This window comes from Misgurnus anguillicaudatus, chromosome 7, assembly GCF_027580225.2.
Source record: "Misgurnus anguillicaudatus chromosome 7, ASM2758022v2, whole genome shotgun sequence".
NCBI lineage: Eukaryota > Metazoa > Chordata > Actinopteri > Cypriniformes > Cobitidae > Misgurnus > Misgurnus anguillicaudatus.
In genome coordinates, this window is record NC_073343.2 from 8,596,207 (window position 1) to 8,613,615 (window position 17,409).

The 17,409-nt window shown below is 37.2% G+C and overlaps 1 protein-coding gene across 1 annotated transcript; it reads right to left on the bottom strand.

Moving 5' to 3' along the window:
- Positions 1-6,529: 6,529 nt before the first annotated feature.
- Positions 6,530-13,162, bottom strand: LOC129418257 (solute carrier family 22 member 7). The gene is made up of 11 exons (XM_055173206.2): positions 12,850-13,162; positions 12,071-12,627; positions 11,765-11,868; positions 11,513-11,667; positions 11,265-11,433; positions 9,333-9,456; positions 8,620-8,732; positions 8,306-8,520; positions 7,748-7,856; positions 6,769-6,975; positions 6,530-6,644 (listed from the first exon to the last, which is right to left on the bottom strand). Exons 2-11 carry the CDS (start codon positions 12,449-12,451, stop codon positions 6,614-6,616), a joined length of 1,608 nt encoding a protein of 535 aa, XP_055029181.2. The 5' UTR covers positions 12,452-12,627; positions 12,850-13,162; the 3' UTR covers positions 6,530-6,613.
- Between the last annotated feature and the right edge of the window lie 4,247 nt (positions 13,163-17,409).

The following is a 17,409-nucleotide window of genomic DNA, read 5'->3' on the forward strand; positions in this document are numbered from 1 at the left end:
TGGTGCACTACCGCCACCTACTAAACTGGAGTGTGGAGCACCGATATACCAGGAAATGCTAAACTAAAAAAAAAAAAAAAAAAAAAAAAAAAAAAAAAAAAAAAAAAAACTAAATTATCCCATATAACCCTATTTCTTTAATAAATTTAATAATGACTCTATATCTCTTCCATTGCTCTGAACTACATTCCAAAAAGCTTTGTAAATTACAAGTTATTATGTCCAATTTTTCCATTTCCTGAAACATTAATATTCTTTCATTTTCATACTGTTGACAAATAAATAATATATGCTCTATTGTCTCTGTTTGATCACAATGTCTGCATTTACCAGTTGCGTGCTTTCCTATTTTAAAAAGGGAATTATTTAATCCAGAATGTCCTATTCGAAGACATGAAATAATAATCTTCTTTTCTGTTTTTAAATACACATCTTCCATTTCCTACAAGTTGTTGAATACTATAATAAAGATGTCTGCCCTTGATATCAGTATTCCATGCTTCCTGCCATTTATTACGAGTATCTTCTTTCACTTGAGCCTGGACCTCTTTTTTACTAAGAGCCACTTGTATGTCAACTTCCTCATGATTTAGAGCTTGCTTAGCTAGTTTGTCAGCCACTTCATTAGCCTCCACTCCCACGTGAGCAGGGACCCACAGAAACATAATAAGACTTGAATTACTTTTTCTCAGTAAGCTTGCAAGAATATCATAAATAATATCTTGCCTAGTTGATTTTAGACCACTTGCAAGGCTTGAAAGTGCTGCATATGAATCAGAACAAATGATTGCTAACCTAGGTTTTACATCCTCCACCCAATGAAGTGCTACCAGAATGGCAATTAGTTCTGCTGTATACACAGATACATGATCAGTTATTCTTTTGCTAATATTACATTGAAATGTAGGGATATGCACTGCAGAGGCAGTTCTTCCTGTGGTAGGATCCTTAGAACCATCTGTATATATATATGCAACCACGATGTATAGCTTTGATCTAAATACTGCTGTGCAATCCTGTTCTTGGGAGTATCTTTGTCCTTGTTAATTTGCTTATGAATTTGAAAATCAACTATTGGCATTGGAAATATCCATGGTGGAATATTGGATAAAGTCACTGTTGGGCTAACTTCATATCCATCAATACCACCTTCCATTGCTTCCCCATTAGCAGTCCATCCAAAGCTTTTAATATTCTTATTCCCATGTTCCCAGCATTCTTCCATTACTCCTTTTACTGGATGATTTTCTTTATGCCCTTTTATATTAATCCAGTAATTCATTCTGAGCTTATACCTTCTCAAGGAAAGAGGAGCTTCTCCAAGTTCTACCTGCAAGGCTGCAATGGGAGATGATTTGAATGCACCACAACAAATTCTTAGAGCTTGACTCTGTATTCTTTCAATCTTTTTAAGTAGTGTTTCAGATGTAAATCCATAGATAATACTTCCATAATCCAGACTTGACCTAATTAATGTACAATATATTCGTTTCAATGATATTCTGCATGCTCCCCATTCAACTCCTGATAAACATCGTAATATATTAACTCCAACTTTACATTTCTCTATTAACTTTTTTGCATGAGTTGCAAAAGTCAGTCTTTGATCCATCCATACTCCAAGGTATTTAATTACTGAAACTTGCTCCAGGTCTTGTTTATATAATTTCAATTTAACAACTGGTATTTGTTTCTTTTTTGTAAAGCAAATAACTTGTGTTTTAGGTACTGACAACCTGAAACCCCAATTATTTGCCCATGCTTCAACAGCTTCCACTGACTCTTGTAACTTTTTTGACACACAACTAACGTTACGTCCTCTTTTCCAAATTGCCCCATCATCTGCAAACAATGCCCGTCCTATATCACCTTTAATATTATTAAAAACATCATTTATCATTATATTAAATAACACTGGACTACATACACTTCCTTGAGGTGTCCCATTATCTATCTTATACGTCTTAGAATACTCTACTCCTACCCTGACTTGAATTGTTCTTTCAAAGAGAAAGTCCATAATCCAGTTATACATCTTCCCTCCAATTCCCATGCATTGAAGTTTTATTAGTAGCCCCTCCTTCCAAAGCATATCATATGCCTTCTCAATGTCAAAAAGAACCCCAACCAGAACTTCTTTATTTACTTGAGCTTTCCTTATATCAGCTTCCAGGCTTAACACAGCGTCCATTGTATTCCGCCCTGCCCGAAATCCACTTTGATACGGTGACATAAGCCCATTATTTTCCAAAACATAGTTTAGCCTGTAAATAATCATTTTTTCCATCAGTTTACACATATTGGAAGTCAAAGCAATTGGTCTATATCCATTCGGGTTTGATCTATCTTTACCCGGTTTGCCTATAGGAATTATTATTCCATGTTTCCATGAGGATGGAAGCTTTCCCTCATTCCAAATCCTATTGAACAGACGTAATATAACTTTCAATGATCTATCAGTCAGATGCTCGATCATTATATAACACACATAGTCTTTACCAGGAGATGTATGTTTAACTCCCCCTAGAGCCCGTTTTAATTCATATAAAGAAAAATCTACATCCAAAGTATCTCCAGAGGCATTCCTTTTTGTCATCACATCTGGGTGCTGATTCTTATTCTGATCTCTTAATCTTTTAGCTTCCTCTGAAACATTATCATCACTATGAACTCTTACAAATACTTTAGCCAACATTTCAGCTTTTTCAATATCATTCACTGCTACTATTCCTTCATCATTTTTTAAGACTGGAATAGCTTGGTTTTTATATATTCCACCCATTTTTCTTATTGTCCCCCACACTTCACTTATATCAACATCTTCTCCTATTGTACTACACCAGTCTCTCCAGTATTTCTTTTTCGCAGCCCGAATTGTCCTTCTGACTTCAGCTTGTGCTTTCTTATATTTGATGAAATCCTCAAATGTATGTTCTTTTAATCTTTCTAAATGCTTTATTTCTGTCCTTTACAGCTATACTGCATTTTTCTGTCCACCAGGGAACTGATTTTCTCTTTCTGCTTTGTCCCTTTCTTCCTATTACATTATCAGCTATATCATACAAAACTTTACAAATCCTTTCATTAAATTCTTCCACTTCTTCCATTGATTCTGGTTCTATTGCTGTAAGTCCTACCTCACTTAAAAATGAATATGCTTCCCAATTAGCCTTTTTAAATCTCCATCCTGGAGCAGGCTTCAAATTTTGTTCTGCCACACTCATCCCTACCTTAAAAATTATAATATAGTGATCACTTCCCATACTAATGTCTTCGCACACATCCCACTCACACATCCTTGCTAGCTCTTCTGACACCAATGTTAAATCTATTGCTGATCCAATTCCCCTTACCAAATCAATTCTTGTGTTTCTACCATCGTTTAGGCAAACCAGTGCATGACTATCTATGATTTCTTCTATAACTTCCCCATTATGATCATCATTAATACTTCCCCATAATGTATTATGTGCATTAAAATCTCCACACCAAATAATTTTATATCCTAATCTTGCCCCAATAACCTCTTCCAAATCCTTATTTAATCTTTCGCAAGGATTGTAAAAATTAATAACTCTAATACTCTGTTTTTCTGCAAATATATCAATAACTACCAATTCATAATCTTCAACCTCATTAATAACTCTGTATTGTACCTTATTTTGAATAAAAGTGGCCACTCCACCCCCATTTCCTGTTCTTCTATCTTTCCTTACTACACTATACCCTTGTAAAACAAAATTTAAATGAGATTTTAACCAAGTTTCTTGAATGCATATTATATGTGGTTTCTTATCCAATTGATCTATGTATTGTTTAAATTCGAGCCCATTTGCAATAAGACTTCTAGCATTCCATTGCAAAACTGTTAAAACCATTGACTTACGTACTTCTACCTGGAGTTTGAGTGATTGTTGGAATTTTCAGTTTATCATTTATTTTTTCCACAGTCACTCCATCTACATTTAAGTATTTCTCTGCTGCCCTTATAATGATCTTAATTCTTTCTGTTCTGCTTTCTGTTTGCGCTGAACAGTTGATCACTTCAGCCATAAATGAAACAAACTCCATTTTCCCAACTTCCAGTTTATCCTCATTTACCTTTCTCTGAACCAGTACGTTCCTATGCAAATCATGATTTTTGTTCACTCCCTGTGTCTGCTCAATTTGCTTTACCTTCTGTATAGCCTCAGCATATGTCGTACCCTCATGTATCCTTACATTTTGTACTTTTACCGCATGCTTGTGAGCACTACATCCCCCAAATCCAGCACTATGCTCACCACCACAATTACAACATTTAGCCTTTGCTCCTTCATCACATTTACCATATTCATGGTTTCCCCCACATCTCGCACATCGTAGTTTGCCTCTGCAAACCGCACTAACGTGCCCATACTTTTGACACTTGAAACATCTTAGAGGAGGTGGAACATACGGTCTTACCGGATAACTTATGTAGCCTAATTTAACCCTATCTGGCATTCTTTCCTGATCAAACTGTAGCATGACCGACATACTATCATTTCTTTCTTTATTTTTAACATACTGAAGCCTCTTCACTCCAATAACTTTTCCTCCTTCAATGCAGCTTTTAATTGCATCAGTAGATACATCAGTTGGGATTCCAGTTATCACACCTTTTACCCAAGGTTTCCTATTGTAGTCTGTGCACGATACCTGATACCCAAGCATCGATTTTATACTGAGAGCCCTCTTCATTTGTTTCTCATCTTTGCACATGATAACCAAACTTCCATCTCTAAGGGTCTTTGCACTATTTATGTCTCCTACCGCTTTTTTTAATGCTTTAGTCAATTTGATGGGATTTACTATTATGCCAGCCTCCGCAAATTTCAAAATAACCTTGAAATCTTCAACAATATTCCTACCTAGTTGTTCCTCCTTTCCACTATCCGTATACGATCCTTGACTACCGATTTTCTTCCTTTTCCGATTAACTATTTTCCACCATTCGTTTCCTCCAGCATTCCCGCTACAGGATTCATCCTCCATTTCCGGATCACTATCAGAACTAGCGTCATTTCCTGCCATCAGTGCTCCAGTCACAGCTCAGTGCTGCCAACCGCCGCCGCCTACACCGATCCACGAATCGGGGGACGTCTCTCTCCGGCTTCCCTCTGTCACAGCGCGCTTTTTTATTTCAAACATACACCAACGGAAATGGAAATGACGCAAATATGTCACGTGGCACTCAAAGAGCCAATGAGCTTTTGATATCACTGCCGTAAAGCAATGTGTCGTAAAGCTTCTTGAGGCGGGATATTTGAATTAACGAACGCGCGATCTGACTACGGTTGCTGATGAGAACTCGGATCAAAATCGTTGTATAAAGGGTTGAATTTGGATCTGTAACTGGCAATAATATGCATTTTAAAGATGTGGATTACAGCAAATGAATAAAAGTAACATCTTTTGTGAATTTATGTTGTAATTATTGCTTAGTAGTAATAATAACGTATTGCATAGAAGACAAGAGGAGAAAACGCGTTTTTGTGTGTCATGGCAAACAAAATAAATATAAATACAGAAATGCTATTAATTTTAAAGTTTTAAAATGTTAAATACTGTGAAATTCTCTGAATATCATAATCATTTCATTAGGTAAGTGGGTAAACTGTCTTAAATAAGTCAGAAAATATGACTAAAAACATTGTTATGAGAAATGCCAATGCCCAAGATATTAATATTTATGAATAGGAATACGTACAAATTTGTACGTTTGTAAAGCTGTTAATGCGTAAATAATTAACGTATTAGTCCTGTCAAAACGTCGATATTGTACGTTTCAGTGTGTTTTAAACGTACGTATTGTACAACCACACTGAAACGTAAAAATACACACGTATTCTCATGAGATCACGGTGGTAGAGCTACAAGAACATTACTATAGCACAGTGGTCCCCAACATGGTGCCCATAGGCACTAGGTTTCCCATATGGAGTCTGTGAGTTGCCCACATTTTTAACATTTAAAACAAGGATAAAACATATAGACGGTTTAATCGGACGCACGTGCGGTGACGCGATACACGCCTCCGAACTTTACTTCAGGTTTCGTTTTTTAATGGTCTGACTAGTTGATAAACTGATGTCTTGAACAAATGCCTCGTGGAAAATAACTAATGTTTTAGTTTCCTAGGTAATCTATGTGTTGTGTTTTTTGCTTGTTATATAAATAAACTACGTTTAAAGAAATTGGTTGTTATTTATTCTTAGTGGAAGTTACCGGAAGTTATGTGCAGACCACGACAGCAGGTTGTTTATGTTGTTACTGCTGAAACCGTCTATACAAGTAAAATAAAATAAAATCAGCAGGTAAAAAAGTAGACTATATAAAAAAGTAGCCTTTCAGATTGTTTTATGCATTGTGGTAGCCCTTTCTCTCCAAAAGGTTGAAGACCCCTGCTATAGCATCTTTACTAGGTCAGAAAATATACAGAAAAAATGCACTCTTTCAATATATATTTTCTTAAAAGAGTAACCGCTTAAATAAAGAAAAAAACAAATTCAGCAAAGAATTTGATTTTTATTAATTTCCACAGATTAGATTTCTTTTCACTTTATGTAGAGATTCGGTTCCATGCTGGAATTCACGGAAGTGGTGAAAATATGGATCTTTTCCTAAATAAAAAAGTATTGGTTAAATGCTGTGATATTAATAAGGTAGTTATAACATAGTTATAGTATGATCACAATGATGTTATCAGGCTTATTATCCTATTGTTATTATTATGGCATTATTCACCTAGTTTTCTCAATATCCTCAATAGTTTCAGGAAGTCGCACATTGCGGGTCTCAGGAAGGAGCAGGGCAAGGAGACCTGCAGCGATGGCAGCAGTGCAGAAGAGGACTTGTGGCAAAGGGAGCCAGACCTCATCCAGTAGCACCACAAGAGGTGCCAAAGAGACACCAATACGACCAACAAATGAACTATAGCCTAATCCATTCTGCCTGTAATCAGAAAATTCAAATCACCTGTTGTTACTGTATTCTGTATAGTAGTACTTATTTGTTTTATTTTAATCAAACACAAATTAAAATATTTGCAACGTAAAGAGATAATTCACCCAGACACATATAGCCTCAGGGGGCGTGCACACCAAAGCTTTTACGCATGTTTTCAATTGTTTCCAATTGTTTCACAGCTCAAGTATCACAGCTACCAAAGCGCTCAGCTGAAGAAAGCTGGCACTCTGCGTCCTCCAGGCGTTTTCAGCAGCATTTAAAAATGTAGGTGTGCACGCCCCCTTAGTAACCATTTACTTTTTTAGGTTTTAGGATTGGGGTGGGTTTAAATAAGTCTGACTTCTACCCACTTCTTTTCGAGCAGTAGATGGATTAATGTTGATTTATGATGTATAGAATGAGTTGTAGAGATTACTCAATGCTTCTTTATTGTTTTTTGCCATGTGTCTTTATATACTGCTCGAAACAAGAACTAAACTAAACTAAACTAAACTAAACTAAACTAAACTAAACTAAACTAAACTAAACTAAACTAAACTAAACTAAACTAAACTAAACTAAACTAAACTAAACTCCTTTTTTTAAGATGCAATGAAATTGAATGGTGACTGACTAACATTCTACTTAACATATTCTTTTGTGTTTTGCAGCCGAAAGACGGCAACACCGATTTGAGACAACATCATGTAAGCCGGGACCAATTTTTCATTTTGGGTGAACTATACCTTTAACAGAGAGAAAACAGTAAAGTACTGACCGTAACATGGTTGGAAATATCTCAGTGGTATAGAGAAAAAGACATGTAAAGGCGGCCTCTGAGAATCCTTTACCCAACACAGCAATGACTGTACGAGGCAGCCACAAATCTAGAGACAAGAGATATCTGAAGAATCTTGTTTACGAGTAATTTTTTATCAACAAACAGAATTTGAAAAATCAGGACTGTTTTAGACTAAATTAACTCAAAGTCATTATTACCAATTTGTAAAAAATTTAAATGAAATGACAATATATGATCTTGGCATAAAAAGAACGTCTAGTTTTTGGCTACAAAGTGCTACATAAAACGTTGTAAATTATATAAGAGACAGGTGTGACAAAATACTGTAAATGATTGGTCAGTTTCTGAAATACAGTTAAAAGTTAAAAGTAAGTTCAGATGTCAGTCACTTAATAGTGACATCCTTATGAATGATTGTTATCTGGATAAAAATGTTCATCAAAGTCTTAAAATGACAGAAGACAGGAATTTAATACAATTAACATGAAAATGTTTGTATGGATCTTGACATGCTGTATCTTAACATTACGGTACCTCTAGGAATGAGAATAGTGATGCCAATGCAGGCCCCTGTTGTAACCAGCAAACCTGCCTGGCTGTACCTACGGCCCAGTTTATCTAGGCACACATAAGCCAACAGTTTTGCTGGCAACTCTATGGCACCGTAAATAAACTGGGTTAGGTACAGGTCCAATCCGAAGCCAGTTATGTTCAAACTGATACCGTAGTATGTGAATGCTACTCCAAACCTGCGAAAACAATCTATATTAAAATCTAAATGACTAATGGAGGTTACATGTTTTCATGTGTATAAGGTTTTGAAAGGTTAAGGTTTAAAACATTCCTACCAGGTGATTCCTGAGAGTATAGACAGTTTCCTCATATTTGAAGATCTTATCAGGTCCAGACATGAGTATTTTCTGTCTCCTTTATTTTCAGTGATTATAACAGCAGCAAGGGTCTGAAAGGTTACATGCTTTAGGTCAAGACCTCACCACAAATATCCAACATTTGTTTGCTTTCTCAATAGACAAATCATTTGGACCAGTGGTGGCTCGTGACTGCTCTTCCGAGGGGTGCAAATTCAAAATATGTGTTGTGTTCGGAGTGTCATGCGTGGTGCTCGTGTTTTCAAAATATGTGTTTGTTGCGTCATGTGAACCGCATCACGTGTTTTGTCAAAATAAGTGCTTGCTGCATACGTGTTAAAACCGTTTATGATAAAAGAGACGCGCATGTTCACAAAATACACGCAAGACACTCCCTTAATAGTAAACTCTGATTACGCATGAGATTATGTGAGTATCTGGCTAACGCGAGCGTCTCTTTTATCATAAACCCTTTAGACGCGTCTGCAGCAGGCACCTATTATGACAAGACACGTAATGCACACAGGATCTCTCGACGCGCAGAACACATATTTCGAAATTACGAACCACACACATGACCGGCTACATACATGTTGTGATGAACTTCGCATCGTGCACCCTCGAAAAAGAAGTCACCGGCCGCCACTGATTTGGACACAGATTTTTCTCAATCACAATGTTTAAGATGCTACCTGCGGTTTGATATCTTTAAGGCTGTTTTCTCTTTTGTTAACTGAGGCACATTTGCTCAGGTAAAGATGAGCTTCTTCCAGCTTTCCATTAACAATCAGCCATCGCGCCGACTCCGGGATCCACCTCCATGTGTGTGTGTGACAGGTATATTATTAATTTATTCAGAAAGCTTTGCTGTATTTAAAATTATAAATGATAAACCTATATCGAATAGTTATATGTTGTATTGTAAAATGTATTGCCCTGTAACTAGGTCAAATGTTCTGCCTTTATTAGTACTTCTAGTGTAGTTAATTTCTTTAAGATACAGTACATTACTGTAGCTAAGTTGAATTTATTGTTAAAGCATGGGTAGCTAGTTGCATGCTACACTGTCAAATAAAACATAATCAAAATATATAGCTGCACTGAAAAAAATGATTCATTGAATTTACTCATTTTTTTAAGGTAAGTGGTTGCAATCAATTTATTTAAGCTACATTTAAACAAAAAAGATTAGTAAAGTAAAATACTTTTGTTTAAATGTAGCTTAAATAAATTGATTGCAACCACTTACCTTAAAAATTGAGTAAATTCAATGAATCATTTTTTCAGTGTGTCACTGGGGTGGTACCCTTCCAAAAGTACAGCTTTGGACCAAAAGAGTTTATTTTAGTACCTCAGAGGTAAATTTTCTGCCTGATCTCACGAAAGTTCGCACATGTTTTACGAGTTGGCTAAATTGTATGACTACATACGAAATTAATCAAACAAAAATGTATGATTATCATAAAAAAACAATAACGAAACCCATTCCCTGACCCCGCCCCTAACCCAAACGTCACAGGAGTCAAGGCAAATCGTACAAAAATCTACGATTGAGGTTGTATGAATTAATACGAATTAGCCACCTCGTAAAATACGTACGAATTGCCTTGAGATAACGTTGCAATATTGCACTGAAAAAAATTATTCAATTCAATTTACTCATTTTTTTAAGGTAAGTGGTCGCAATCAATTTATTTAAGCTACATTTAAACAACAAATAAATTTAAATAATCGTACAAAAATCTACGATTGAGGTTGTATGAATTAATACGAATTAGCCACCTCGTAAAATACGTACGAATTGCCTTGAGATAACGTTGCAATATTGCACTGAAAAAAATTATTCAATTCAATTTACTCATTTTTTTAAGGTAAGTGGTCGCAATCAATTTATTTAAGCTACATTTAAACAACAAATAAATTTAAATAATCAAAACAAAAACTTTTGTTTAAATGTAGCTTAAATAAATTGATTGTGACCGCTTACCTTAAAAAAAATTGAGTAGAGTGAATTAATAATTTTTTCAGTGTGGTAGCTCAAAGTTATATCGATACCAAAAGTAGGCCTATACTCGAGGCAAGTGCTGTATCGTGAATAAGTAACGGCTGAAGGGCGTTGTTACGCACGACGCGAAGCGGAGTGCCTGCAACCCCTTCAGACGTTACTTATTCACGATACAGCACTTGCCTCGAGTACCTTATTGCTTTTATAAAACGGTTACCACACAATATTAAAGTAAAAAAAATATTAGTGGAACTTTCATGAAGTTAAATCAATAAAAGCATTCCTTCCGCTAGAAAAAATAGTCCCTGATTGCGAACAACAACATGAAAGCTCAAATAAAAACAACAAACTGTTCTCAGACTTTGTCTCATTATATGTTTATGTGTTGCTAAGGGTGTTGCTAAGGGCGCAGTGATATTAAATAGAACCGTTGGGTGAAGCGGTCATAGCAGTGTTTTATCGTGAATAAAGCACACCTATTGACCAATCAGAATCAAGGATTGAAACTAACCGTTTTATAAATATTTGTATTTAATGGTCAGATAGGACACATATTTTGACATCTTTTCACTTACAGTTTAATAGTGGCTTAATACCTTACACTCTAGTAACATCTTACCTCCATGTGATCACAGCCAGTGCGAGGGGAGCTGTTACCGCGAGAACCAGACTTCTCCAGTCTTTGACAAAATAAGCAATGCCCGGCAATATCATAGTGCCGATAGACCAGTCGAGACTGATTATAACTGCAGCAAACGTCCTGTGCTCGATGTCAGCCCATTCAACACCTGATAAGACATTATAATGTCAAATGAATTGAAATTTTAAGAAATCCACAAGGCCACTGCAATGTCAGAGAGCACTTACACAGAACAATGGTGATGATGCTGATCCCTGTAATGCCCAGTCCAGTGAAGAACCTCGTTATGGCAAACATGATGAATGACTGAGAGAATGCACTGGCTACACCAAAGGCAGCAGTTATGAGGTAAGACACCATGAGCATGGGCTTCCTACCAAACCTAAAACAAACAGAGATAAATACAAACTATGATACCATAATATCGATGCCATGGTGGCGATATCAGAAGTGCGAGGACATAGATAGGATGATTTCACCTGTCACTCAGCCAGCCAGAAAATGCTGCTCCAATCATTACACCAACGAAGAAGATGGTGGCTGTGGCTTTATTCAGACCTCTCTTGTTGCACACCAAATCAAACTGAGAAAGAGCAGGTGATAGATATAATTTTTCATTTTGTTCAATGATCAGTATATTCAACCCTACTGATATAGTAGAAATATTGTAAATAAAGCATGGCATATGTATGTGCATGATCTGTTTGATGAATGAGTTAATGTAATGAAAGACATGTAACGTAATATATTTTATTCATAAAATAATGTACTCTAAAGTTAATTACCTCTGTAGACAGGGTGGATTTAAAAGTGCTGTTATCATACTTCCATCCATTCTGGCACTCCACCACAGGAAGATCTGTGGTGCTGGATGAGTTTGACAGCAGATGAAACTGAGGATGAGAGAACATGTGACAGGAAGCAGGAGACCCGTCTTCTTGTGCCGGAATACTGACCGTCAATCTCTCCTCCTGAGTCAGATTCCCAAAGATCCCATCAGCATCCAGACTGCTGATGTCACAGTGGTGAGATGGGATGGCACCGATGAAGTTGATCAATAGGAAGTGAAATGGTAAAGTGACTCTCGGAATTACCATAATGAGGATGAGACTGATCTGAAATTTCCCAAAACCTCCCACCTCAGCCAACAAGTTTTCAAACTTCATCTTCACCGATTTTAGAACAAATGTCAGCCGGATGATGTGCCTCAAAGTGAGCAAAAAGGGAGTTGTAGACTTGTGTTAGTCTAACCATAAGTCTATTTACACATTCACTGTTTAATGTAGATCATTAACATCAAATACACTTGCACATACTTGATGTTGTTTTTACTTCTTTCTCTCTAAAACAAACACAGAAACAAGAACATATAGTAGTAGTTTATGCTGCATAATAGTAATACACATTGTAACTTAAAACAATAATAAAAGCAGTACTGTTTAGCTCATGATTAGGCTTTAAGTGCAGTGTATACAAACATCATTGCTAGACTGCAGACAGTGTTTTGTTAAGTAGATTAAAGTCTAACACAGGAGTCATGAAAATTTTCAAATGAATGTCTTACTTCAAATCAGTCATTTGATAGAAACTCTTCCTGTAAATAAATGAATACCAGCAATGCACAAGAATACATATTAACAAATAGGACAAGACCAGAAAGCCAAAAAATTTGATAAACCCTAAATAGTTTGCATGTAGCTATTATTGGCTCTGCTGATCTCTGTGAAAACTTTAAAGGGACAGTAAGTAGGGTTTTAAGTGTTTTATTAATCAAAATCAATGTCTTTATTCATAAATATGTCTTCGTTGGTGTCAAATGACCTCTGCCAGTGATCTGACTTTTTTTTGTAAGCTTAGAATTTCTCCTCTTTACTTACATTGAACGGGTAAGTCCATATCGTTCCGCCATATTTATAAACTATAATAGCAGAGAGGGACAAAAAGCACTAGCCTACCAATGTGTTTTCATTCAGAACACGTGAACCAGCTGCAATGGACAAGGAGATCAGTGATTACATAACGGCTACCATAGTTGCAACACGCATTTGGAAAGGCGAGGTGCTAGAGAGCACTGTTCGTTTGAATGCAAAATACAATTTCAACTAGATGGGGTAAATCCTACTTATTGTCCCTTTAACTCATTTTTCTTACATAAAATTGATCAAATTCATCAAGCGCTTTCCCCAACTGTCTCTTCCTACTCATCTTCATGTCTGATAGGTCATCCGCTAATTGATTTTTTGCTCACAAATACATCTGTGGTTGAAGAACTAATCACCAAATCAAACTCTGCCTCTTGTACACTCGATCCTATTCCAACGTACCTACTTCAAAACCATTTTGCCTTCACTTATCCAACATATTACTTATATTAAAACAGATCTTTTGCCACTGGTTGTGTTCCGCATGATCTGAAAGTAGTTGCAATCACCCCAATTCTAACAAGTCTGGCCTTGATAACAATGATCTGAACAACCATTGACCAATACCAAGTCTCCCATTTTTTGCTAAATTACTGGAGAAGGAAGTTGTAGCACAGCTGCAGTAACATTTAGAGAAACACAATTTTTTTGAACAGTTTCAATCTGGCTTTCACTCCTCCCACAGCACAGAAACAGCACTTTTGAAAGTGGTAAATTACCTTCTTTTGATCTCTGATTTGGGTGCACTGCTCACAGAATCCTGTTTTGTAGTATATCTGAAATAGGTTTTTATGGTACTGCAATTTGTTAGTATAGGTAAGAATAGATTTCACAGTGTACACCAGGGTCCTGTACTCAGCCCACTTTTGTTTCTCATTTATGTGCTGCCACTGGGTTAGATCATCAGATGTTATGGTCTTAATTTTTATAGTATTTTATTGTTAAACCCAACTCAGTCTGTCCACCCCTTTCTGTTATTTCTTGTATTCTGGAACTTAAAACCTGGATGTCTGATAACTTTTCACAACTTAATGCTGACAAAACTGAAATCTTTTTGCTTTTCCCAGCACAACATTTTTATTGATTTTATTTATTTTTATTGGGAGTATTGTTCGACTCTATGCTAAGTTTTGATTCACACATTAGTCAGATGGTTAAACCATGCTTTTACCAATTACGAAACATTGTTTGTTTACATCCCTTAATTCATTCTAGAGATGTGGAAACTGTTATCCATGTGTAGCAGAGCCAGGAAGGGCATTGGTTTAGGTCACGTGATGTGATGGGACTTATATAAAAGGCAAGCTTTGGGGCTACCTGGTGATGCGTCACCTTTGACTCCGCCCTCTCGTGGGACCCGATCCATTGTTTCTGCCAAGGTATGTGCATTCGCATGGTGTGTTGATCTTTTTGGTAACTTTATGGATGCGCTTGCTCATGTTACTCTGTTCGACAATAGGACCATTTGGCTAACTGGTTGTTGGCGTGGGCTGTTGGCTACCTCAGGTATGTGAGTTTCATTTGTTGTTTAATATGAGTTGGTGTACTGAAATTCACGTGCTGCACCATTTCAGTGTGGTTTGGGGTTCGTTTGAACTGAACGAGCCACTGCGAGGACGTTCTTGTTAGGGGTCATTCCCGCAAGTTTTCGGTACGTATTGTTTTGGTCGCGTCAAGCGCCAGTTTCTTATTTATTTTATTAATACGCTGCTATGTGCTCGACAGGTTGATCTGGCCTTTCTGATTACCGTCCAGGAACAGAGAGGGTATTTGGCCTGAGTGTGTGACGGCGCTGCTGTTTTGCCTATGGGGAGAACTTTACGAATGTTTTGCTCACCACAGCTTGCCAGTTTGTTTGCCGACGGCGAGCTGTTTATTGTGTTGCCAACGGCGATCTAATTGCCGCTTTGCCTACGGCAGGTTAGCTGCTGTGTACAACTCCTGTCAGTGTTTGTTTTTATGAATGAAGACTTTACGCGTCGTTCCTTCACGGACAAAGTTACTGTTACCCGCCTTAGGAGAAAGCCCTTCGGGACACCGTGAATTCAGCTCGAGGTATCGGCAGTGGCGTGTTTACCATTTTGGGGGCCCTAAGCAAAGTCCAAGAACTGGGGCCCCGCATGCCCCAGCATTGCCCAAGGTTTTTTATTTGAATTGCACAACAATAATATTCAGTATATATGATATGATTCAGACTGATCTAACAAACTGAACTAACAAACACCAGCAAACAACATTGTAAGTTGGTTATTGCTTGAATTTATGGATGGGAATCACATAACTCTCATGTTTATATTGCAAAAACAAACTTACTGTGAGATACAACAAGCATATATGAGATTTTAATGACGATAAGATACAGAATATGATTTATGTATTTTCGACGTAATTTAAACCACTGCGTATAGTTTCGCTTGCTTGGGCGTGCTTTATTCGTACCTTAGATTTGGGTCTGAATAAACATAACATACTTTCGCACACCTTGTGGCTAGTAGGGGGCCCCCCAAGCCCGGGGGCCCCATGCAATTGCATGGTTTGCGTGGTGGGTAAACACGCCACTGGGTATCGGGTTTCATTTTATCTGCCGGTGTTCGTATCCGCTAGGGTAATATTGTCGACGTGAATTGTCCCTGATTTTGTGTATTATATTGAGGCGTGTGATGCTGTGTTTTATGTGTGTTATGTATTTTCGTCTTTGATGTATTTTCTTGTTTTTGGTTTGTTTTCTTTATTTTTGATTTATTCCCTTACCACTGGTGATCGCTACCGTTATGACCAGTATAAGGTCATGCTAACTACTGCTTGAATGCACCTTTTGTATAGCATCTTTACTTCAAGGGTGTGCCTCACTCTGAGTTTACTCACAATCTGAACCGTACCTCTCGTATAGCCCTTGTCTCTTGTGAACCACCATTGTACATCCGTATATGATGGTGGGCTGACTAACTATGTAAACACACTTCTGCGTAGTTATTTTTGCTACAAACTAACACTGCTACGAGTGTACGGAGGCAGAGTGTTGGCCTCGTAAGACCCTTATTGATGGGGTATTGTGTCCATGAGCACTAGTGAATGTATCGTCTCTTTACGAGAACACAAATACCTGTACTTTTGCTTTGAGCATTGGGTTCATCCCCGTGGTAATGGGACTTCTTTTGAGTCCTTTTGATTAAAGTGTTATTTTGTTTTTGTTTTCATTTATTTGATGTTTTGTCAATCAAGATTGTAATTTTCTTTAGAGGTTGAGTGTTTTCTGTGTTATTGTTATTTTGTTTCGGGTTATTTGTGTGGGGTGGGTCAGCCATTTTGGAGGGAGGTAACTTCTTATTCTTTTCTTTGTGTGGGTTTCTGACACTGTGTGCTTTGCTTACTTGATGATTTTCACCTGTGTGCCGTGTGCATAAATTTGGGATTACAAAGTATATGTGTGTGCAGCTAGGGGTTATCTCCCGTTCTATTAAGTATTGACCCATTTCCAGTAGATGTGTTTAAATGTTGTGTGTTATTTTAAGTGACCTTTTATTATGCGTTGTGCTTAAGGTTTTTTAAATATAAATAAAAGTATATATATTCCTATTATTCTGGTGCCTTCGTTCCTTGCTCCCCTCCCGGTAACGAACCTGTGTCCTTTGGATTGTTCCCCTGACAGTCAGGGGTGGCGTAGTTGCAATTTGGCCCTTCTGGGTCTGGTTATTTACATCCGTAACCTTTTTGATAGACGTGTTCGCTGCCCACTCGACCGCTCTATTACCCCCTTGGGTTTAGGCCGGCTGCAGTGGAGCGTTTACATTACGTGAGAAACGCACCGCTCCGCTACACATGCTTTTATAACCTCCAGATTGGACTATTGTAACTCCTTATATAGGGGCCTACCTGCCAAAGCAATTAAACGCCTTCAAATGGTACAAAACTCTGCTGCTCAAGCCATTAAATAACATTATAAAACGGTTAGTTCCAATCCTTGAATCTGATTGGTCAATAGGTGTGCTTTATTTACAATAAAACACTGCTATGACCGCTTCACCCAACGGTTCTATTTAATATCACTGCGCCCTTAGCAACACCCTTAGCAACACATAAACATATGAGACAAAGTCTGAGAACAGTTTGTTGTTTTTATTTGAGCTTTCATGTTGTTGTTCGCAGTCAGGGACTATTTTTTTTCTAGCGGAAGGAATGCTTTTATTGATTTAACTTCATGA

Excerpts from the sequence above, each read along its gene's own strand:
- LOC129418257 (XM_055173206.2), bottom strand. The coding sequence starts at position 12,451 with ATGAAGTTTGAAAACTTGTTGGCTGAGGTGGGAGGTTTTGGGAAATTT. Across the intron at positions 11,668-11,764 it reads TCTGGCTGGCTGAGTGACAG|GTTTGGTAGGAAGCCCATGC; the intron begins GTGAAATCATCC and ends TGTTTGTTTTAG. Across the intron at positions 6,645-6,768 it reads GAGGATATTGAGAAAACTAG|GAAAAGATCCATATTTTCAC; the intron begins GTGAATAATGCC and ends TTTTTTATTTAG.